Source organism: Malaclemys terrapin, chromosome 4 (genome assembly GCF_027887155.1).
Source record: "Malaclemys terrapin pileata isolate rMalTer1 chromosome 4, rMalTer1.hap1, whole genome shotgun sequence".
Classification (NCBI taxonomy): Eukaryota; Metazoa; Chordata; order Testudines; family Emydidae; genus Malaclemys; species Malaclemys terrapin.
The window spans coordinates 44,058,151-44,083,906 of record NC_071508.1 but is presented as its reverse complement, the minus strand read 5'-3'; the positions used below and the strand labels follow the sequence as shown (position 1 = coordinate 44,083,906).

Below are 25,756 nucleotides of genomic sequence, written 5' to 3'. Positions count from 1 at the left end.
CACTAAGAGTGCTCTGGCAGTGCTTAATTTGTAATGAAAGAGGTGCTGGGGTTCAAGCAATTTTTTTACTTTCATAACTGATGTGGCAAGCCCAGAGATGCCAGGGCAATGTACTGCCAAGCCCAGAGGTGCTGGGGCTTAGCCCTGGCACAAATTGAGCACTGAATACTGGTATACTATACTAGCAAAGTACTGGTGCGAATGCAGCTATAGTGGCAAAGTTGTGCTTTGCACTTGTGTAGTAAAACTAGCCCCTACCAACAAAACAAGTTATAGCATTAAAAGCACAGGGGTGTGAAGACATGTGGTCCCTGACCTGTATTAGCAGAAGTCTGTAATGTAGATCTGACCTGAGACTCATTGTCACAAGCGAACTAAGCTTTCCTCAGAGTTGAAAGATTAGTGCTTTTCTGTAATCTGATATGCACACCATCTAGTGTTGTCTGCCCCTTTCCACTTTAATTTGAAAATATTTAAAAAAAATCTTTTGAAGAACTTTTATTGGTGAAACTCTTCAAAGCAGAAAAGTACAGAAATCTGAGATTTAGTGCATATGACCTTATTTATTTCCTATATTAAACGTCTAATTTCCTAACTCATATTTGTGTAGTATAGAAGTGTCCTTATCTGGTAACATACCTGTACTGGTATGGGTGGTGTAGCACACTTATGCCATGGCTATGGAACACTTGTATGTAGCACTGTACTCATTACTGCTGCATTTGTTTTCAGAGTTAACTTGTTGCTTCAAGCAACAGAGGGTCCTGTGGCACCTTTGAGACTAACAGAAGTACTGGGAGCATAAGCTTTTGTGGGTAAGAACCTCACTTCTTCAGTCTTGCATCTGAAGAAGTGAGGTTCTTACCCACGAAAGCTTATCCTCCCAGTACTTCTGTTAGTCTCAAAGGTGCCACAGGACCCTCTGTTGCTTTTTACAGATTCAGACTAACACGGCTACCCCTCTGATACTTGTTGCTTCAGTTATTACTGTGAATGAAAGTATTAGGAAATCCTGCTTCTCTACTTAAACAATTCTTTATTTTTCAGACCATCATGAATTGCTTTCTTTATTTAACAAATGTCAGATTTTTCCACTGTGTATTAAAAAAAAAAAAAGACTCCAAAGGTGACTTAGAAGAAAAATATTACGAACAGTTTAATGGTTTTTATTAAATGCTTCTGATTTTTTTTTTTAGGGGGTTTGAATTCCAAATCAACTTTTTTTTTAATTCAGTTCATTTTGCACATGGCATCTTTCCAAGTTTGCATTTGATAATCTCTGGAAGCTTGTACAGAATCTCAGAGTCAGAACAGAGAACAGAGCAGAGTAGAGAGATACTGAATGTAAAGAGTAATCGATATGCCAGTATCCAGGATACAATTAAAGCTACTCCTTGAGTCCCTTCCCCTCAAGTGCTATTTACTTGTCTCCGCTCTAGATGATACTTTAAACCTACTAATGCTACACTTTGGAATCCCTCAGCTTTTTGGACAACTCAAGGGGTGAATCAGCATACCCTTATTGACCACTACCATCTTGTCCTTATGAGTGATGATATCTCAGCCTCTGCAAGTTCAGTTTCATCTGCAGTGTAGGAACAAGGAAAGAGTTCCTAGAATGACATTACCTCAGACCAGGGGGTCTTGGACCGAATAACTTGTTTATAGTGTTCAATTCCATTTCACTTTTACTGAAGGGTGTTCTCTCCAGATTTTAAGAGATGATACTACCATGTATAACTACAAGGGCGGAGCCTGCTTATTGCTTAAGGATATGACTATGTCACGGTGGTCAACATTATCACAGAATCTGTAAATTTTGCCACTTATATGGACCTTGCTGCTGCACATTAACAGTTTTAGTTCACTTTGATCAGCTGCTGTTTTAGTTTGCTTTAACCTAGTCCTGTTTCAAACAGGACTAGCTGAAAGTGAACTAATGAACTGTTAATGCATGGCAGCATAGTCCGCAAGGTCGCAATGACCATATCATGAAATTATCTATTTTTTACCATTAACACTGCTGTGAATTATGCATAATTTTACCATATCATCATCATCCATACTTATGGTAGAAGGCTATGAAATTTTGGATTGGTGTGTCCATTACAGCACGCCCATAGTTCTCAATCTCCTAGGGATAGACAGTATTGTTTTAAAATATCCCAACAGGAGATCTTCACTAACTGGAGTGAGATATTTCTTTCATTCCACAGCACGTTAGAGATGATGGGAACATCACCCATGGAGCTGTAGAACCCCATTTTGGATTCATTGGGTTTTGTACTCTGGCGTGCTAGAACTTCCAATCTTTCTTTCTCTGCTCACTTTGTCAGATCTCCTTACCCAGAAGCTTTTACATCCTGATTTGAGCTCTTTGCCTAGTGGTTGGTTAGTTGAACAGTTTAGATTGAATTTGAAAAGACCAGAAAATTCTACTTGAAAGGAGGAAATATTCCACCCGAAAATTCACGTTCTGTGAAATGGACCTGGTTTTCTGTCTGGGCAAGATTAAAGGATCTGAACTTCATTATTATTCTGTTAATCTTTTATTGTGAACTACTTGTTTTACATCAAGCAACCTAATTTCTCCTTCAGTTTGGTCAGAATGCACCTGGCTTACAATTTCACTGGTGCAAGATTCCACTATATTCTCTAATCCTACATGAATTGAACATAATTATGTCATTGTGTTGCCTATTGTTCAGGAGTTACCCCCATTCTGGGACTTGTGTGGTGCCTACAAACACAATTTTAGCAGCTCAAATGTTTCCTGGACCATCTGTCTTTGAAGACTGCATTTCTGGTCATGATCATGTTGGCTTGAAGAGTGAGAGCTATGTATTAATGGTTCAGCCATTATATATAGTGTTCCAGAATGATAAGATAAAGGTATACCTGCATTTCAAATTCTTGTTGAAGGTGACCTGTGATTTCCACATAAACAACTTATCAGCAGGGAAAGCTAGGCTACATTGTTAGTAAGGTTTTAAGTTACTGCCTGACCAGGGCTTTGTAAAACACCTAGATGACTGTCTTGTTTGTAACATTATCTTCACATGCTAGGGAACGGTAAAAATTTCCAAGCAGATCAGAATCTCTCCACTCGTTCGACATATTAAGGTACATTTTACCAGGCCTCAAATACATGCCTCAAAGTCTCCATTGTTAAGAGATGCAAAGACACTACCTGAAGGTCCATCCATATTTTCACTTGAAGTAACACTAATAATTTGGCCTGTAGATCAGATACTCTGAGGCAAACAGCCTTGCAATCAGATAAGACTCTCCAGATCCACCCCCTTTGTGTCTGGGGACTTCTTGTCAATTGCCTGCAGTGGGGAGTCCATGTAGAATGTGTTTTGAAGAAGATACAGTTACTGTTATCTCACTCAAGATTGTGGAGTCTGACAACATATTGTTAGTGGAAGGAACTAAATATCAGAGGGGTTACATCCTCTGTTTACTTGACTGAGATTGGAAGGACATAAGTCGGATGCCCCAATTGGCACTTCTTCTCAAGAAGTTCCCTTGCCTTCAAAGTGAATCCAAGACCACAAGGCATTTAGCCATGCTTGTCCCATTCCCCTTAATGGGAATCATAAAGAGAAAATCTTACACAATGGGGTTTATGAAGTGTTTGTCTACACTGCAGTTAGACACCTGTGCCTGGCCGGTGCTAGTTGACTTGGGCTAAGGGGCTGTTTAATTGTGGTGTAGGGATCCTGGGATACAGCCTGAGCTCTGGGCTCCTCCCACCTCTCAGGGTCTTAGAGCCTCGGCTCCAGCTTGTGCCTGAACATCTACGCAGCAATTAAACAGCGCTGCAGCTTGAGCCCTGTGAGCCTGAATCAGCTGGGTAAGCCACAGGTTTTTAATTGCAGTGTAGACATACCCTTAATTTCTCCCAGTGAACTACATCTGCAATTAAGTAAATAGCCACTAGGTGTCATTCTGTTCCAGCAATCATCTTGCAGACTGATTCCTAAGTGAAAGTTTTGGTGATGAGGCTTTTTTTGGTGACTGAAATATAGCAATAAACACTGCCTCGTGTTTGGGTTTTAATGTCTATTCAGAAAAGTTAAACTTCTATTCTTTTAAAAAAAAACTGTAAAAATGTCTGACTTCCACAATTTGTTCAATTTAAATGAGAAATAACTTTATAATCAAACTCGACCTGTTATCTGAAAGTCAAGCTATGATTTTTCGGGTTCATTCATCAGTAAAAGACTCTGCATTTGGAACTTAGTGCAAGCAGGACTGTTAATCATGATGTGCAAGCCAGAATAGAATCTCGCTCTCCCTCAGCCTTTGTAGTACTAACTAACTGGAGTAAAAAGTAGGGGAAAAAATGGTTTGTCACTACAATAAATGGATGAGACTCGAAATATACACAGGAAGAAAATGTTGAGTAACAAGGGGTCATTTTTCCGCTGTGATGGGGGAGATGCGCAATACTGGTCTAGAGCAGAAATACTAATAGAATATGTCTGTATGATCTTTAACTTCACTTATGAACATTACTTTTGTTAGTAAGAAAAGCATTTTATGCCATCCAATGACTAGTGTTCTCTCCTTGATTTGCAGAGTGGAGCTGTGGTGGAGGTTATACTGGGGTTTTGCTGAAACATCTAACTTTCAAAGCACTGTTTTTTTTAAAAAACAAACAAACCGCTCCCCCTCAACTCTGTCATGCAAGTTCAGCTAGGCACGTGATCTACAGAGTGATATACCTTCAGTCCCAGTCACTGAGGCCCAGACCCTCAAAAGTATTCAGGTGCTTAACTCTCAAATGACTGGGCTGATGAGCTAGTAGTCTAGCAGAGGTAGTAGACTTAAGGCTTGTCTACGCTGGCACTTTATAGCGCTGCAACTTTCTCGCTCGGGTGTGAAAAAACACCCCCCTGAGCGCAGCAAGTTTCAGCGCTGTAAAGCGCCAGTGTAGATAGTGCCCCAGCACTGAGAGCCACGACCCTTGTGCAGGTGTTTTTTTTTTTTTAACTCTGCCGCGACTACACAAGCCACGTTAAAGCGCTGCCGCAGTAGCGCTTTGATGTTGCCAGTGTAGACTAGCCCTAAGCAATAGGAGCTTGCTTCGTTGAGTAGAACATCTACAGCCAGCTAAGGAATAGCATTAATAGGCTCTAAAGGAAGTTCACTTCCGATCGACTAAGGCTTTATCTACACTGGAACCGGAATGACACAACTTGTCATTCAGGGGTGTGAAAAAAACATTTCCCCCACATTTGCAGATGAAAAACGCTGGTGTGAGCAGCGCTTTGACGGCAGGAGAGCTTTCCTGCTGACAAAGCTACCGCTGCTCATTGGGGCTGGAAGTTTATCATCAGGAGAGCTCTCTCCTGCTGACAAACAGCGGCTACGCTGCACTACACTTTTAGCATCACGGCTGTAGCAGCACAGCTGTGTTGCTAAAAGATGTGTGGTGTAGACATAGCCTAAGTCAGAACTACAAGATGTTAAAAGTGGCTCGTTAGGGCTCCATCAAGGGCATAGAGTATCTCTTACCAATGAGGCAAATCTAATCTTAGCTTATTGTGCCTACACCTTCTTGCACATCTTAACAAGAGATGCCTTAATTTATGCAGACTCATTCTTCTGAAATTGTAAACTCTGATTGCAGTGACCATTTTTTAATGAAAAGCTCTCTGATAGGAATAAAAAAAATTAGTCTATTACAATATGAAAGCTGAGGGCTAGTATAATAGCTTGTGTCTGTTAAGATCTACAAGTCGCCTTGCTCTTAGTCCACTTCGGTATTAAATATTTGTATGCAGTGCTATAAGGATATGTTGCCTTTCATGGAGAAAAGAAAGTCACTGCCACAAGGAAATTGCAGTCTAGGTACAAAGCTTTCCTTCTGATCACCACTTCTGTAAACCACCTCACTATATCTTCAGGAAATCTGATCTGACTGTTGCAACAAGGTACGTCTAATTAAAAGACACTGGAAATATGAAGGCTGGGATCCATAGTCTAACAGCTTTGTATCTGAATTTGCCTGACTCTCATCCTTGGAGGGTAAACTGTTCATTTCCTGGTAAAAAGTAGATTAATGTTTCTTTTCCATGTCTTATTCCTTTCCTACCTATCCTCAGGGCTTGAGTACTTTGCTCTGGGTAAGTCTTCTGAGCTCTTATCTCACCCCACCATATTGGATCGAGAATCTTTGCACGAGCTCATTGAAATTGCTTTTCGTTTGTACACGACATATTGTACCACAGAGCATTGCACTTGGATGTCACAATAAAACAGTTTTAATACATCTGTTTTAAGATTCAAAAGCATCTTTGCCCTGTTGCAGGTGCTAATGGTCTTTTAATGTTTTTTTTTTCTTTCTTTCCAGAGACTTCAGAAATAAATGGGATTAGTTATAGTAGTCTACAGATTAAAAATTATTAGTTTTAGGATTTTTAAACTAAAACAGCATGAAAGTAGTAAAGTTTTCCTGTATACTAAAGTCATCGATACACAAAGGCAAGCCGTGCTGGAAAGATGTAGAACAAATTCCAAAGTCATTGACAGCATCTGGTTCAAGTAGTCTTGTGGGTTAGTTCAGGTAGCAACCATTCTTAATGTCAACAAGCACTAATTTTGCATGTGTACCTTTTTTATAGAGGGAGAGAGGACTATCCCAACCCCTGCCACTGTTAAGTTTTTGTTTTTTTACTGTGGGAGTGGAGGGGACTTCAAAAACTTCTTGGAAGCTCATGTACTAACAGGTTCTCCAGTGACACATTGACAAAGCTTCCTATCCTTTCTTTCCCTTCCCCACCCCTCTTACCTTAGCAGGCTGAAGCCTTACACCTTGCATTCTCATGGGTAAACTTTTTCACCACCATGTGCCTTTTGGAAGCAATATTCGTTTTGATTATTAGTCTTAGCTATGTCATCTGATGCCTATTTCTGTGTGAGCACTACTCAAGGTAGCTGGGCTTAGATTCACAAAAGTACTTCGGCATTGTGATGCTGAGGCGTGCAGCACCTAACTTTTGGGAACCTAGGAACACACTGATTCTCAAAGCCTGAGTTAGGCACTTAGGCTCCTTATACATTGAATGGGGAGAGAGAAGTGCCTTAGACCACTATTCACAAAAGCCAGGATGCTAGACAGGAAACCATACAAACTAGCCAATGGGAGATGCCAGTAAGATGGGTATGTGCTAAGTCCCTCCCCTCTCACTGAGATAGATGCCTCAGTTTGGACTGCAGGGGATGCCTATCTCTACTAGCAATTTTCAGCTGTGAACACTGTAGTTAAGCATCTCAGGTGTTTTTGCAAGAAGGTAGCCAGTGGAGGAGGACCTCTAGCTTGACTTTTAGCCCAGTGGTCAGGTACTCATCTGGGATATGGGAACCCCCCGATGAAAACAGATTTGAACAGGCGTCTGCCACCTCTCAGCTGAGTGCCCTAACCAGTGAGATATGGGGTATTATAATATGGGGATCCCTCCATTTCTTTTGTTGAAGCAGTTCCACTGTGGATGAATAATTAGTTGTTAGAGCAGGGGATTGGACTCTGGCTCTACCGCATCCTGGGTGAGTCCTTTAACCACCAAGCTATAGAATCATTCTCATGCTTGTGTAGGTCCATCTTTGTGCTCTTATCCCCTCCCCCCCCACCCTCCTCACAGTGACTAATTATTTATCCACAGTGGAACCCTAACCACTGGGCTACAAGTTATGAGGGAGGTCCTCCCTCAGCTGTTTTGTGTGAACTTGCCTGAGGTGCCCAATCCGGTAGGCTGTTTCTGAGATGCTTACTAGGCCCTGTGCACGAGTTAGCTGGTTGAACACCTGTCTTTCCTGGTTAGTGAATCATTCTGTTGCTTAGATTGGAGATAGGTGCCCAGACCCCTAGAGTGAGGCAGTAGTGTGCATGCCCAGAGGCAGAAACGGGCATCTAGGGAACTTTTTATTGCAAAAACTTAGATGCCAAGTGAGGTTAGGAACCTACGGGATTCAGCATGAATTCTGTGAATCGCACTGAAGCCAAAAACTGGGACTTTTGCACCTAGGCACTTCATTCTGTGTTTAAGTCTGGAGTTTAGGTACTGTGGTATTTTTGTGACTCTAGGCCTAAGGCACTGGTTTAACAGATGACTCCCTTTCTCTTGAATAGTTTGTCAAAGTGATATACACTGACAAATCCTTAATTTTGAACTCTCAAATAGCTATTGTGACATCCTCAATTTGAACTTAGTATTAAAAAGTCCAGTCCAGTGCCTTCATGAAGGGCTAGATTTCTTCTTAAATAAATCAAATGTGATTTACTAGCATCCTGAATTCCAGATAAAATGGTGTAAATAAAATACAAAGCAACTTGATTGGCTTGGTTCTACTATCTTAGTTAGCCTTGCCAGAGCACCAGAATTATTGTGGGATTGGAGAATGTTCATGTTTTCCATAGATGTCAGTTCATTTTGTAGTTAATGCCATAACTGGATATGTTGAGACAGAATTTGATGTTCTAAAAATAAAATTATGGCCTATAGTTTTTAACACCAAAAATCCCAACACAAGTGTGTCTTTGTACAAAACAAACATTTTGGGAAATTTTCAAAGGTATGAATGAATTAGGCAAAAATTAGTTGGATGCCATCGAAAAGCTCCCCCCAGTGGCATTTCCACAGAACTATTAAAATGGTATAGCCTGCAAGGAGCTATTGTATGTAGTGTCATATTTCATTGTTAAAACTTTTGAGGAAAAGAAATGACCATAAGGCACTTGACTGAACTAAAAACTAAGACGCAAAATATTTGTGTAATGCATTGTGTACAATCTGGATAAAAAAATTTCCCCTTGCTGCTTCTACTGCTGTTCTTAAATGACCACAATATGCTATCAACTGACTTGCTATTTTACATGTTCATTTTTATATTATTGGAATGTCATCGCTTGTGCCAGCATGTTTCCCACTGCAGTCACGCTGATGCTTTAGAGAACAGACTCTCCACTTTTAATTTATACTTTCTATGTAGTACTGGAAGCAAGAGCATAATGGCAGTGTGCAATTCCAGCTCCTCTGAAAACGTTTAATACTATTATCTTCTGTCTATGCTTGTGAATGAAAAATGAGCTGTTACACAGTATATGTTAAATGAAGTTATAAAATTAAAGCTACTTAATATGTCAAGCAGTTTTAGTTAAAAAAAAAAAAAAAAACCTCAATCTTAAAAATCTAATTCTTTAACAGGAAGATTGTCATGTAAATTGGGAGTGATATTTGATTTTTATTTAAAAAAACGTATTCTTTAAATTTTGAAAAACTATATAGAGAATATACAGTAAATGAGACAAAGTAAACTTTCATCATGGTATTTAAATATCACTCTTTGTTTTATGGTACTCAACGTAGTTGTGCTTGGACTAATTTTGTGCACCGAATGAATTTAAAGTGATACAAAATGTTCAAAACCACTTGTCTGCAGTTTGTGCAATAATGAGGGAGAAGATGGAGGAAAGAAAAATATATTAAACTCTAAAGTTGAGAATATTTATTTATTCAGTAGTGGTTTTACAAATGTCTGATTCAAGAGTTAATACGTTCTTATGACACAGTAGGAAAGGAAACCCTGAGGCCTTTGTGATTCTGACTGTGACAAGACATACAACTTTAAATTTGTGGATTAGCTGATCTGTTTCTATTGTTTGTGAATCACTTCAGAAACTAACTGGAGTGATACTGCCTTTCTTGAGTAAGATGGTTATTGGTTGTGCTATTCACCTGATGCTGAATCTGTTTTGTTTTGTTTTATTTTTTTAATGAATCTTTTAAAACAGTTTTACAAACTGTGTCTAGAAACTGGTGTTCTATTAAAAGACAACCTGAGGCTGAAAATTAAGGTTTTGAGATCATTTGCACCCCAACTATTTTTTTGACAGTGATAGTAAGAGACCAAAATATTTGATTGGGTTGCTTTACCCGTATATGGTGTCTTCCTTGTGCTACACGGAAGCCATCTTCACTGATGAAGGCTTTAGACATGTATATTTAGTTTGTGATGTTTGTCAGTTCTAAGTCAAGCTTATTTAGGATGGGGCAAGGTGCCTGATGGGCAAGGCCCTTCATTTTTGTATTTTATGGATTTATTTTTCATCCAAATTTTGGACCATTGAAGTACATGAAAATGCACATTCTGTTAAGACTCCAATATGTTACGTTAGATAGATCTGTCAACAATAAATTAGTCTAAATGTAAATGTGACGCTGTCTGTTAAAGTAAGGCAATGTAGTGGAAAATACACATGCACAGATGCAGGTGCATATGTGTATGTACTGTTAATATACAGTTCATGAAATAAGTCACAGCATTAAATAGCTTTTACTTTCAGTTTTCTTAGTTATCTCTATTGTTTTTTTCCCTTTCTTCCTGTTCCCCAATATTAACCTGGACTTTTATCTAGAAGGCTGTGAAGTAAAGTTTTTGCACCAATTCTCCACCTGTTTTTTATATTTTTGTAATAAACACAGATATATTCCTGGATGGGGGAACTCCCCCCACCCCTCCCCCCCAAAAAGGGCCTTTGTGATGGGTTACTTAAGGTGGATGAGTTTTAAATTGCTTTCATGTAGGTCTTTGAAAAAGGAAGGCAATGGAGCAAAACACCTTTTTAAATCACTGAAAAAGGAGGAATGTTTGGAATTGGAACACTTTGTGGTGCATTGGAAAATGTGGGTTCACTAACTGAACAAGATTCTTGTTTAACTCTTGCATGTCTTGGGTTTGTTTATGGAAAGCAGGAGGACTTACGTTTTATTAAGGTATGGCCATATTCATGAAGCAGCGTGGTCTTAGTCCACAAATCTTCTATGGAAAGAAGAGCAGTGGAAAGCAAAATGTTAACTGAAAGATGTGTAGTTCCTGAAAAGTTTGTGCAAATGGCTGGTTTCCTGCCTGCTTGCTTCAGGGTTGTGATGTAGAGACAAGTTTTTGGTGGAGTTCATTTTTGGTAAGTTCTCTTACATATCTGAAGGCCTATGTCAACTAAAAAGATCCTCATTCACTTGCTTTTATTATATTTCAGTCTTTCAAAAATCTACAAAAATTCTTAATGGTAAAATGTCAGGTCTTATCGTCAGTAAGGTCAAAGATAATGTCTCTTAAGGAAGGAAAACTTTTACTGGCTTTTATCAGCATTCCCAACATAAGAAAGGCTATACTGAGTCAGACCAATGGTCCATCTAGCCCAGTATCCTGTCTTGCAGCAGTGACCAATGCCAGGTGCTTCAGAGGGAATGAACAGAACAGGGTAGTCATCAAGTGATCCATCCCCTGGTGTCCAGTCTCTGCATCTGGCAGTCTGAGGCTTAGGGACCCTCAGAGCATGTGGCTGCATTCATGGCCATCTTGACAAATGCCATTGTTAGACCTGTCCTTCAGGAACTTTTTTTAGTTCTTTTTTGAATTCAGTTATAGTTTTGGCATGCACAACATCCCCTGGCAATGAGTTCCACAGATTAACTGCGCATTATGTGAAGTATTTCCTTTTGTTTATTTAAACCTGCTGCCTATTAATTTCATTGGGTGACCCTTGATTGTGTTGTGTTGTTCACTTTCTCCACACCATTCATGATTTTATAGACCTCTATCATTTCCTCCCTTAGTCATCTTTTTACCAAGCTGAATAGTCCCAGTCTATTTTAATCTTACCTCATGTGGAATCTGTTCCATACGTTTAATCATTTTTGTTGACCTTCTCTGTACCTTTTCCATTTCTGTTTGTCTCTTTTGAGATGGGGCAACCAGAACTGCATGCACTATTCATGGTGTGGGCTTACCATAGATTTATAGAGTATCGTTTTGATATTTTCTGTTTTATTATCTATCTTTTTCCTAATGGTTCCTAACATTAACCTTTTTGACTGTCCTTGCACATTGATCAGGTGTTTTCAGAGATCCATGATGACTCCAAAAACTTTGTCTGAATTTAGACCCCATTTTGTATGTATAGTTAGGACTATATTTTCCAACGTGCATTACTTTGCATTTATCAACATAGAATTTAATCTGCCATTTTGTTGCCCCGTCACCCAGTATTGTGAGATCCCTTTGTAACTCTTCACAGACTGCTTTGAACTTAACTATCTTGAGTAATTTTTTATTGTCTGTAAACTTTGCCATCTCACTATTCACCCCTCTTTTCAGATGGTATATGGATATGTTGAACAGCACTGTTGCAGTACAGATCCGTGGGATACACCATTATTCACCTCTCTCCCTGCTGAAAACCGACCATTTATTCCTACCCTTTGTTTCCTGTCTTTTAACCAGTTACTGATTAATGAGAGGACCTTCCCTCTTATCCCATGACAGCTTACTTTGCTTAAGAGCCTTTGGTGAGGGACCTTGTCAAAGGCTTTCTGAAAGTCTAAGTACACTATATCCACTGCATCACTCTTCCACATGTTTGCTTGACCCTCTCAAACAAATAATAATAATAATTTATTTCCCTTTACAAAAGCTGTGTTGACTTTCCCAACAAATCATGTTTATCTATGCATCTGATAAGTCTTTTCTTTGCTATATTTTCAACCAATATGCCTGGTACCAAAGTTAGGCTTACTGGCCTGTAACTGCCAGGATTGCTTCTGGAGCCTTTTTAAAAAAAAATTGGAGTCACATCAGCTGTCCTCCAGTCATCTGGTACAGAAGCTGATTAAGTTGCAGGTTTACATACCAAAGTTAGTAGGTCTGAAGTTTCGTATTTGAATTCTTTCAGAACTCTTGGGTGAATACCAGCTGTTCCTGGTGACTTATTACTGTTAATTTTATTAGTTTGTTCAAAGACCTCCTGTATTGACACCTCAGTCTGGGCTAGTTCCTCAGATTTGTCAGCCAAAAACAGTGGCTCAGATGTGGGAGTCTCCTGGGCTCTCATCCTATGCAGTGAAGACTGATGCAAAGAATTCATTTAGTATCTTCACAATGGCATTGTCTTTTTTGAGTGCTCCTTTAGCACCTTGATTGACCAGTGATCCCACCGACTGTTTGGCAGACTTCCTGGTTCTAGTGTACTTAAAAATGTGTTTGCTGGGTTTATTTTGTCTTTTGCTAGTTGGTCTTCAAATTCTTTTTTGGCCTATCTAATTATACTTGATTTGCCAGAGTTTGTTCCTTTCTAGTTTCCTCAGTAGGCTTTGACTTCTAATTTTTAAAATATGCCTTTTTGCTTCTAAATGCTGCTTTTACTCTGTTTAGGCATGGTGGCCTTTTTTTGGTCCTCTTCATATTTGTTTTAATTTGAGCCTCTTTTATGATGTTTATAAAAAGTTTCCGTGCAGCTTGAAGGCATTTCACTCTTGTGACTATTCCTTTAAATTTCCATTTAGCTTCCTCGTTTTTGTGGTGTTCCCCTTTCTGAAGTTAAATGCTACCTACCATGGTGGCTTTTGTGGTATTCTCCCCTTCCTCTTCTCTCTCTTCACCCCCCCCCCCCCCCACACCAGGGTGTTAAATTTAATTATAGTATGGTTGCTATTACTGAGCAGTTCAGCTGTATTCACTTCTTGGACCACATCCTATGCTAAATCATGGACTAAATCAAGAATTGCCTCTCCCCTTGTGGGTTCCAGGTCTAGCTGCTCCACGAAGCAGTCATTAATGGTGTCTAGAAACTTAATTTTTGCATCCCGTCCTGAGGCGACATATACCCAGTCAATATGGGGATAGTTGAAATCCCCCATTATTATTGAGTTTCTTATTTTTATAGCACCTCTGATCTCCCTGAGCATTTCACAGTCACCATCAATATCCTGGTCCGGTGGTCAGTAGTATATACCTTCTGATATACTCTTATTATTCAAGCATGGAATTTCTAATAGAGATTTTATAGCAAGTTTGATTTATCTAAGATTTTTACTATATTTGACTCTGCTTTCTTTCTCATATACTGCCATTCCCCTACCAGCATGAGCTGTCATTCCTATATATTTTGTGTCCTGGTGTTAGTGTCTCATTGATTGTCGTCATTCCACCAAGTTTCTGTGATGCCTATTAAATCAATATCATTATTTAATACCAGGCTCTCAAGGTCACCTATTTTAGTATTTAGACATCAAACATTTTTGTATATGCACTTATAAAATTTGTCACTTTTTAGTTGTCTGCTGTCATGTCATGTAACTGAATGGGACTCTCTCATTTGACTGTTTCTCCTCAGTTCCTACTTGTACTTTATCAACTTCTATCTTTCCCTCTTTACTAGGCTATAGAGAATCCCCATTAATAGATCCTCCCTTATAGGATGTCTCTATCTGAACCGTATGCTCCTCCACACCTGTCAGCTTTCCTTTAGCCCTTAGTTTAAAAACTCCTCTGACCTTTTTAATTTTATATGCCAATAGTTTAGTTCCATTTTGGTTAGGTGGAACCTGTCCTTCCTGTATAGGCTCCTCCTTTCCCCAAAAGTTCCCCAGTTCCTAATAAATCTAAAACCCTTCTCCCTACACCATCACATCATCCATGCATTGAGACCCTGCGGTTCTTCCTATCCCTGCACATGAAACTGGAAACATTTCAGAGAATGCTACCATGTAAGTCCTGGACTTTAATCTCTTACCTAGCAGCCTAAATTTGGTCTCCAGGACGTCTCTCCTATATTTTTCTATGTCATTGGTACCCACATGTATCATGGCCATCAGCTCCTCCCTAGCACTGCACATAAGTTTGTCTGGATGTCTCGAGAGATCTGTAACCTTCTTGCCTGGCAGGCAATTGACCATGCTGTTCTCCTGGTCATAACAAATCCAGCTATCTATATTTCCAGTGATTGAATCCTCCATTACCATTACTTGTCTCTTCCTAGTAACTGGGATTCCCTCCCATGGAGAGGCATCCTCGGTGCAAAAGGATACACCAGTTACATGGGAATTATGTTATAAGGGCTCTATCACTAACATGTCTGATAGTATGAATCATTGCAAATTTTTGTATGCTGGCTCTTCTTGATAAGTCTTGTTCAGCAGCTCAAACTCTCTGGATTTGACCATGCTGCTGCAAATACAGCTACCACCTGACATTCTGGATCATGGAGGGACATTTTAAATAAAAATCACATCCCTGGAATACCAGTTTAAAATAAAATAGGGTCAGAAGAACAAATTAACTTTAACTTAAAACCAAATTTGATACAAAAAGGTTCTTTATTTTATAAGCTGCATAAGCAGGAAACCGATGTAGTGTCCAGTACTCCCCACTCAAAGTTTTTTAGTCAAATGATGTCTTGTACAACAATGCCATAGTTTAGAATGCAATCAATTGAAATAATTACAAAATTCTTTACAAAGGTCTTTAGTGCACCATCCTTGGCTACCAAGATTAGCTTTATAAAAATAAACTGTAACTGTGCAACTCTTTTAGTTGTGTTTCTGAACTTTAGGCATGATTTGAATTATTTACAAGGTCATCAGGTGATGGTAAAAATGTACTTTTTATATGGAGTGTGCATGATTTTTTAGGAACTTGTTTCAGAAAGCCCTGGTTTTAAATATTCCTCTCCATATTACACTGTAAATTTTTCTTTCTTGACTTTGATAGTACTGTGACTTAACAATGTAATGCAAAAGTTCCAAAATAAAATATCTCTGAAGTGGTTTCTGTCCTCTGCCTTAAAAACTGGGAAACACAGTAAGGTCAAGGAAAGTGTCAGTCTATGGGAATAAAAACCAGAATTCCTCATCTTGCAGCATAGCTCTGATGTCGCATGTTGAACAATTGGATACTATTTATGCGAGAAGAGACATGACCTCAAAATTCATGGGGGTTTTTTTGTTCACTTATATCTGCTCCCAATCTACTTGGGAACAATGAGTTACTTTAATGCATTCCTTTTTCGATGTAATGGAGCTCATGTTCATGGAAATCCCCTTTTATCATTGCTCTCTTGATTACCCTTGTCAAGAAACATGACTTCGGACATCAGACTATTCATATAGGATCAGGGTTTGTCCTTAGTTTATTTTGTTTTCAACAATGAAATTTTATTGCATCGAGTTCATTAGTGGTATGGCCTTTACTTGTAACAAAAAGATCCTGCAAACCATGATATAAACCCATAAGGACTTAATAAAAGAGTGCGAACACTGTCTTTTTTTTGTTTTTTGTTTTTTGTGTAGCCTGAAATCATAGTACCTGGGTGCCTTTTCTAAAACTGTAGAGCCTGCCTATGCTTGCCTTATTTGTCTAGGTCTTTATGCCAAGCCCATCACTGCATTCACTGAGTACTTTTGGAACATTGCGCAGAGGGTAATAGTGTGGCTAGTATCAAAACGTAATTATAGGAAAAGTCTTGTTTGCCACAGTCAGATGACTTCCCAAATATCACAATGTTTTTTCCATCTACAAATTAAGTCAACACTTTTCTCTGAAATATATAGAATACCCTTTTGTGCCTATTTCGTTTGATCAACAATGAGCATTTTATTATTCATGTAGGAGGAATTTTTAATTTCCTCTGTTTTTGTTTTCAGGAATGCCTGCAGTCTGTAACCCAGGCATGGTACCAGTGGCAGTGCCACCTCCTCCAGTCAACCCTCAGCACGTGTGTAATGAAGAGGATCTGAAATCAATCCAAGACATGTTCCCCAATATGGACAAGGAAGTAATTCGTTCAGTGCTAGAAGCCCAGAGAGGGAACAAGGATGCAGCTATCAACTCGTTACTTCAGATTGCAGAAGAGTTATAGACCCCAAGCCCTGCATTGTCGCTGTTCTTGATGCCACCTTTATTTTGACTTGCCAAGCCAGGGATTTAGCTAGAGGAAGAATTTCCTAACATTCCTGTGAGCATTCTGTCTAAAAGAGATTGTACCCCTTTTTCTCCTTGGATATTTGCACATTTTTTTCACTTTTTCTTCTACAGTTTGTTTTACATATGTTCTACAGAAGCTTTTTTGTTAATACCAGCCTTATCATATGTGGCTATATTGCTTTCAGGGGTGTGTGGGTATGCTGCTTTTTTCTTCCTTCTCTCTGTTTGAAAACAAGACCATGTTTATATGATCTCTCTTAACAGTATGCAGTACAGGATTTACTGCTCTGTTAGATAGGAAGAGTTATGTTTTCTGGGAGTTGGATTTTTTTCTTTACATACTGCTTTTAATAAAATGTTTTTGTTTCAGTAAGCCACCTGTTTCTGCCAGAGATATAAAAAATGATTACACAATGCCCTTTGATTTGTCCTGTGGTGTTCAGTTATTGCTGTGAATAGTCCAACTATCTTTAACATAGTTTTAAATTTACTAACAAGCTGGCTTTCTTGTTGTAGTCTTTAGTGTTTCTAATTAGGTAGCCCCACCCACCTATCCTCGTGATTGGGCACCAAAGCAATATAGATCTGTTTGGTGGGCATTTGGGGGCTCAATCCTACCATGTGATGTTGCTGTATTAGTAAAATCTGCAGGAAGTGGTTTTCTATATACAGCAATACACACTGTGCATCAGAGGACAAGATTGGGCCCTAATGTGTTCCTGCAGTTACTTGCACTCTTCTTGCTTCTACATTCCTGATTATTCCAAAGGATGAATGCAGAAGGAAAGAATTTATACCTGGAAAATTATGTATAAAATAAGCATTTAATTATTTAAGGAGCTATCTTGTAATAAGAACGTTTTTTGGGGTATTTTTTTTTTAAGTATAGCATTTGTTTTAAGAAGAAACATGCTACACTCCTGTTTTTCAGCAAAACTGTCTTTTTGCATGGAGGAAAAAATTACTTTTTAATAAGGAAAGGTTTTTTGGTAGTCTGGAATAAGGAGTAGCAAAGAGCTGCAGAATCTTCAGTAGGTATAAAGTTTTTAAAGAGCTGTTTTGATGATTCATTGAGTTACAGTTGATCTTAACTAATTCAATTGAATTATATGCATACAAATATCAAAATTATCTTGTGAGATAATGGAAAATCTGACATATCCTAAATTGGCAGATCCTCATAAAGGGGAAGGAGATTACATACAGTCATTGCCTGTGTTAATGTGTGTGCAACATTCTAGCATAGAATTGCAGAGCCTTTGGAGAGGGAACAGATTATACCTGTTTGATAAATTTCTGCAGCTTCTTAATTTTTTTAAAACTGCAAAGCAATGCACTTTAAGTAGTATGCACAAATTTATTTTCAATAATGTGCAATGTGACTCTTCTGGTTTTTGGTGGTGTTTTTAAAACTGTTTTACAATACTTTCTATAATAGCCATAGCTTGTATTTTCTTCGTGTTTGAATGTACACTTGAAATACAGGATCTCAAGAGTGGTTCATGAGAACTTTAGTAAGCCAGGTTTGGAATAAGGAAAGAGCCTTTATTCTCTCTCCTTCCCCTCTTTTTTTCTTCTTCCCCAAGCACAAGATTCTTCAATATTTACGAATAAACTGCTTTCCCCAATATCTTTAAGTGTGGGGGTTGAGAGTTTTTAAAATACAATACCAAAGTTGTCCTGGTTTTTTCATTGCTTGATTTTTTTTTTAACTTCTTTTCATGATGTATCAGACACTCACTTGTTAGTTATGTTAAAAATTCCCCATTGTCTGAGTTGGCAGACTTGCATCTTGTAAAAATTTAGTTGTCTTCACATTCTCCCACTGGTTTTACATTTCCCTAAGAATTCAAGGCTACAGTGTCTCTCTCTGCATTGTAATGGGCTATGCAGGTAAATCTTTACCTTTTGCTTCTCTAGAAACAACTTTTCATCAAGAAGCTAGCCTTGCTCCTCTTGTTCGTAACCTGTTATCGCATGTTAATCACAAAACTCAACACTAGATTGAGCATCTGGTTTTTATCTTCATAACACAGCGACTTCTTGTGGCATTGCCAGCCTACACCTTAAAGCAAAAGATGATCATCACTCAACTTCTTGGGAAAAATGTAGGGATGAGTCCCTTGCTATAACACTAGTACAAATGGTATGAATTGCTAGAGTAGAACAATTCAGGGAAAATGTGTATAATAAAGATTTATATATAGTTACTTAGAGTCTACAGTAGCAGATTTTTCTAAAAGCAAGTAGTCTTGGTTTGATCTGTGTCTGGGAAAGTAATTTTGCTGTCACCTGAGATTGTATTGCTAATTTTGTTATGGCTGAAATGTAAGCATAGAACAAACAGCTCTGAGTGCTCTTAACAATTAGGAGGAGGAAGTGAGAATGTTAGACTAACTAGATTGAATTTCTGGGGATCCTTACATTTTCCATGGGACCCCTAGACCTACTGGAAGTCCTTTTTTGTAAGATGCATTTGTTATATGAAGTATAGCAGAGAGCTGCATAGATTGAAGGTGAGTAGTTTAGGAGCAGAATGGCCAATAAATTGGACTCTATGGGATTAAAATATACTGTGTTCATATTAAGAAATATTGACCTGGGGATTTTAATTCAATGGAGGCTCAAGCATTATGCATGTAAAAAGAAGCCTCCAAGATGCACTACTGTATTTTTTGTCATTAAAATTAACAACACAGAAATCACAAGCCTACTCAGTTTTTCTCAATATATGATATCCCCCCCCCCCCCACACGCACACACACAATTGTTTTGCTGTTTCTTGTCAGTTTCAGTTCTGAGGGATTTTAAACTGGCAAGGAATAGTTAAAGCTAGCAGTTGAGGGTCCAGAAATGCAGAACTGAAAGGCAATACCTTGCTGGGTTTTGTTTTCAATTAAATACATCACACGTTCTGTTGCAGCATGTGACATATATGCTTCATTTAATAGAATAATATGTCTTTATCGTACTTCTGTCACACTCAGCAGCTTACAACAGCCTGGAGCCAAAGCCAGCTGTGTAATACTGGCATCTGCTAAAAGTTAGTGTTGTTTGCACTAGCTTCAATCCTGTCAAGGGTCTGCACTGGCTAAAGATAGGAATATGTTTGTCTAGCTAGATCCTTGCTACTTTCTCTTCAACCGCTGTTCTTGTGTGCTGAAGGTACCAAATGTTTTCCCTTTGCAAATATTACTGCTTGTGTTGGTTGACATGTAATACTGTACAGAGGATGTTTTTGCTGTAATCATTCTGGAGGCATTGTTTCTCACTGTATTGAGGCCCAGTGTCCACATGTTTTTCTTTTATTGTAAAATACATTTTGACTTTTTTTCATTCTATCTAATTTAATAAATGTATCATGTATACCAAAATAGAAGAATCAGTCCTTTGAGGGAAGCTATACCTCTTAACCTGTATACATTCAGACTAAATAATCCAGCTTTCAGTTTCTGGGGTCAACAGTCAAAATAAAAATGAAGACAAATCTAGGATGGTGTGAGAAATTTTTCACTTTGGATGTTTGCAAAATCTTTGAGCACAATGTTCGGTTTCTATGCACATCACTCTTCCACTTGATGAGTCACTTTATTTTCTAATACCACAGTTACTTGATTGTAGATTGCATCTCTACAAGAATTTAGCTGCAATCAGTCTGCTGTGTTAGTACAGTAAGTGTTTAAAAATGTCCTAGAGTGGCTGCATGCACCATTCATAAACAAAAATGTGTACATCTAGAAATGAAGAACGTAGGACAGACTTACAGGAGGGAGCACTCCATCATGGGAAGCAGTGACTGAAAAAGGTTTTGGAGTCATAGTGGAAAATTAGCTGAACATAAGCTTCCAGTGCAATGCTGTGACCAAAAGAAAATGCAAATCTACTAATAGGTGTGTGTTTTGTTTTTATTGGTATTTTGGATGTTGTTCTATTCCAAGAATATTATCTAGTATTGTAACACCAAAGGAAATTTTGCCCAGAATGAAGAAGTAGAGTCTGCATAATTGTAAGGTAGCTGAAACAAAAATCAACTATATCTGTGTATGAATGACACTCATGTAAGGAGAAGAATGGGCTCCATCATCTCAATGGAATGAAATCTGGTTAGAGAACAGTGGTCTCCTGCTAATGAATAAGTGGGCAACTGAATATTAACTATTTTTAGCTGTACATAAGAATTAGTCCTCTAATATAGCTGACAATTTTCAGTTAGTAAAATCGCTAATTATATGTAAAGGTATTGTAAGCTAGTAACCAGCTTATTTATAAGTAGAGTGGGGTGAAATTGTATTGGTGAATAGTTTATTCAGCAAAAAAATGCAGTCCCATTTCAGCCTCAAAAAATCAAAATGTTCTTTTGAGTTCTGGTCCCTATGTATTCCACATGTGGGTACATGTCCTCCATGCATCTGAGACCAGAGATTTGCAGCAAGTAGTGCCCATTGGTCTGCGCATGCACAGCTGCTGTCATCCTCTGACTCAAGAGCATAAAGGGAGGTGCGGACTAAAGCCCCTCCAGTTACTTCTGACCACTTAATGGCCTGAGTTGGAATTCTGTGTTTATTATGATCTTCCTATTGGAAAGGCTGAAACAAAAGGTTTCATTTTAACCAACTCAAAATTTTTGGTTTAGACTTTGGGACACTTCTAACAAAAGCAAAGGACTATATTAACAAAACTCTGGGGGTATTGCCCTTTTTATAACTTTAAGAGGCAGTGGTTAGGGCACTCAGGTGGATGACCCAGGTTCAGTTGCCCTGCTGCCTGATATGGAGAAGGAATTTCAGTTTCTCTCTCTCACATTGCAGGAAAGTGCTCTAACCACTGGGCTATGGACTAGTCTCATGTGGGGCTTTCTCAATCTTTCCTGTGGAAGCTGTTTGACTTTTTATAAATGAATAGTTATTGGAGCAGGGACTGGAACCACCCACATCGTATGTGAGTGACCTAACCCCTAGGCTATAGACTCATTCACACATTTTTCCTAGCCAAATGATTATTCATTGACATGAGTGACATTGGAGGACTCCCCTAGGATATGGGAGGCCCAAGTTCAAGTGACTGCTCTGATGATTATTTATAAGAAGTGGGACAGCTTCAGCAGGAGAGATTGAGAAAGCTTCATAGCCCAGTGGGAGACCCAAGTTTAAATCCCTTCTCTACACTACCTGGGGTGCTCTCATCCCTAGTTGAGTGCCCTAACCACTGGGCTAAAAAGTTCTATGGAGAGCAGCACCAATATCACCAGCTCTTCTCCACCCTTTCCCATTTTGTGAATCTATTCCTTGTTTTTTTTAAAGTGCCCAGAATAAAAATGTTTTGATCCAACCCAAAAACACTTAACTTTTTTTTGATTTGCCAAATTTCATTTTTGGTTTGACCCAAATCAAAAATTTAAAACAATTTTGTTTTGGAACTGCCAGCAAACTGAAAAATCCACTGTTCACCCAGCTCTATTCATGAGGACCTTTTTAAAATGACGAATTTCTTGTTTTTTGACTGTCTGAGAAACAAAGTCCCATTCTCAAAGTCAACACATTGCTTTACCTAGCACCCATTACTGCATCAATATCCATTCTTTATTTTAAATTTATTTTCTCATATGTTAGGATTGGAACAATGTTCTGGATTGTAATTGGATATCTATTTTACAATGTTTCTGATTTTCATTCTGAGCTATATCAGTTGTGTGGCAGAAGGAAGATGCATTGGTGGGGGAGGGTGGTGAATCTTTGACCATTTTCCCCCCCTCTTGGCATACTCCCTTAACTAAGGACTTACTGCTAACACAATTTCATTTCATATTGTGTGCTCTAACTGCACTATCAGTTAGCAGTTGAATGCCAGTTTCCATCCCCATTAAAGTTCTAAAGCTTCTCACTGGGGCTCTTGCATTTTTTCAATGCGCTGTAGTAGATAAGAGGGGAAAATATGAAGATGAATTTGCTCAGGGAAGTGGTAGCATTCTAGTGATTGTCAAAACATCTATTTAGCATTTTAATTTTAGGACTTTTTAGCATTTCCATGCTAATAGAGCAACACAGATGTGGGAAGTCTTTTTTGTTGTATAAATATTAAAACATTAAAATATACTAACGAAAATATTGGCCTCTGGGAAAAATAATGAAAATACACTATGCATTTCCTTTCTTTTAGAATAAGGGAAAATCTATTGAGAAATTTTTATGCTGGGAAAGTTAAATCAGTAGCCTAATGAAGATTATTTAATTTCTCTCTCCTTGGTCTTCGGTCAAGTTGCTCAAAATCCAAGTTATACCTATTTTCACAGTGCAATTTGTATACCCTGAATGAATATTAACCTTCCTGGCTTACCAAAGAATACATAACTACTTTATATGAGTGTTGTTAGGCTAAGATTACATTCCACATACATAAAGTTTGCAGTAATTTTAAAAACTGAAAATAAATTTCTTTTCATATAAAATGGGAAAGTTATTTCCATTTACCCAGTTTCCATATTTCAAAGTCAATCATTAACTGTCTCTTGATGAAGGAGGTGGAAAGGAAGTGTGAAAAGTATTGTCACTGGCTAAATGTATAGCCTTAGTGTGGAATGTATATTTGGAAATGAATTTGTTGCACACAGCTGAAGTATTGAAGACTATGTGTTGTTTAGGAAAGACAGAAATAAAGGCAAAGGTGGTGGAGTAGCATTGTATATCAATGATGAGGTAGACTGTAAAGAAATAAGGGATGGAATGGAAAAGAGTCTGTCTGGGCAAAAATCACATTGGGGAAGAAAGCTACTGGAGCCTCCCGTGAGATAGTGCTTGGGGTTTGCTATAGACCACGGGGATCTGATTTGGATATGGATAGAGACCTTTCTAATGTTTTTAATGAAGTAAATACTAATGGGAATTGTGTGATAATGGGAGACTTTAACTTCCCAGATATAGACTGGAGGACAAGTGCTAGTAATAATCATAGGGCTCAGATTTTCCTAGATGCGATAGCTGATGGATTCCTTCACCAAGTAGTTGCTGAACCAACAAGAGGGGATGCCATTTTAGATTTGATTTTGGTGAGTAGTGAGGACCTCATAGAAGAAATGGTTGTAGGGAACACTTTGGTTCGAGCAATCATGAGTTAATTCAGTTTCAACTAAATGGAAGGATAAACAAAAATAGATCTGTGACTAGGGTTTTTGATTTCAAAAGGGCTAACTTTAAAAAATTAAGGAAATTAGGGAAGTGGATTGGACCAAAGAACTTGTGGCTCTAAAGATGGAGGAGGCCTGGAATTACTTCAAGTCAAAGTTCCAGAAACTATCAGAAGCCTGCATTCCAAGAAAGGAGAAAACATTTATAGGCAGGAGTTGTAAACCAAGCTGGATGAGCAAGCATCTCAGAGAGGTGATTAAGAAAAAGCAGAAAGCCTACAAGGAGTGGAAGATGGGAGTGATCAGCAAGGAAAGCTACCTTATTGAAGTCAGAACATGTAGGGATAAAGTGAGAGAGGCCAAAAGTCATGTAGAGTTGGACCTTGCAAAGGGAATTAAAACCAATAGTAAAAGGTTCTATAGCCATATAAATAAGAAGAAAACAAAGAAAGAAGTGGGACCACTAAACACTGAGGATGGAGTGGAGGTTAAGGATAATCTAGGCAAGACCCATTATCTAAATAAATACTTTCCCTCAGTCTTTAATGAGGACCTTAGGGATAATGGTGGGATGACAAATGGGAATGAGGTTATGGAGGTAGATATTACCACATCCGAGGTAGAAGCCAAACTAGACCGCTTAATGGGACTAAATCGGGGGGGCCCAGATAATCTTCATCCAAGAATATTAAAGGAACTGGCACATGAAATTGCAAGCCCATTAGCAAGAATTTTTAATGAATCTGTAAACTCAGGGGTTGTATGAATTGCTAACATAGTTCCTATCTAAGAGGGGGGTGGGGGAAAGTGATCCGGGCAACTACAGGCCTGTTAGTTTGACATCTGTAGTATGCAAGGTCTTGGAAAACATTTTGAAGGAGAAAATAAGGAGTTTGAGGTCAATGGTAATTAGGACAAAATACAACATGGTTTTACAAAAGGTAGATCATGCCAAACCAACCTGATCTCCTTCTTTGAGAAGGTAACTGATTTTCTAGACAAAGGAAATGCAGTGGATCTAATTTACCTTGATTTCAGTAAGGCATTTGATAGAGTTCCACATGGGGAATTATTAGCTAAATTGGAAAAGATGGGGATCAATATGAAAATTGAAAGGTGGATAAGGAACTGGTTAAAGGGGAGACTACAACTGGTCATACTGAAAGGTGAACTGTCAGGCTGGAGGGAGGTTACTAGTGGAGTTCCTCAGGGATCGGTTTTGGGACCAATCTTATTTAATCTTTTTATTACTGACCTTGGCACAAAAAGTGGGAATGTGCTAATAAAGTTTGTGGATGACACAAAGCTCGGAGGTATTGTCAATACAGAGAAGGACTGGGATATCATACAGGAAGATCTGGATGACCTTGTAAACTGGAGTAATAGTAATAAGATGAAATTTAATAGTGAAAAGTGCAGGGTCATGCATTTAGGGATTAATAACAAGAATTATTGTTATAAGCTGGGGACGCATCAGTTGGAAGTAACAGAGTAGGAAAAGGACCTCAGAGTATTGGTTGATCACAGGATGACTATGAGCAGCCAATGTGATATTGCCATAAAAAAAGCTAATGTGGTCTTGGGATGCATCAGGCAAGGTATTTTCAGTAGAGATAAGGAGGTGTTAGTACCGTTATACAAGGCACTGGACCTCATCTGGAATACTGTGTGCAGTTCTGGTCTCCCATGTTTAAAAGGATGAATTCAAACTGGAACAGGTACAGAGAAGGGCTACTAGGATGATCCGAGGAATGGAAAACCTGTCTTATGAAAGGAGACTCAAAGAGCTTGGCTTGTTTAGCCTAACCAAAAGAAGGCTATGGGGAGATATGATTGCTCTCTATAAATATATCAGAGGGATAAATA

At 38.5% G+C, this 25,756-nt stretch overlaps 1 protein-coding gene across 2 annotated transcripts in view; it reads left to right on the top strand.

Moving 5' to 3' along the window:
• Positions 1-20,261, top strand: part of TOLLIP (toll interacting protein) — a 50,804-nt gene extending 30,543 nt beyond the window's left edge. Inside the window, exons 6-7 of one of the 2 annotated variants that reach the window (XM_054025987.1) lie at positions 6,117-6,137; positions 16,491-20,261. In XM_054025987.1, the coding sequence (XP_053881962.1) occupies positions 6,117-6,137; positions 16,491-16,705 (236 nt within the window). In that variant the 3' untranslated portion in view covers positions 16,706-20,261. The remainder of the gene's footprint in view (positions 1-6,116; positions 6,138-16,490) is intronic. The other variant, XM_054025988.1, reaches the window with a different exon arrangement.
• Positions 20,262-25,756: the final 5,495 nt, after the last annotated feature.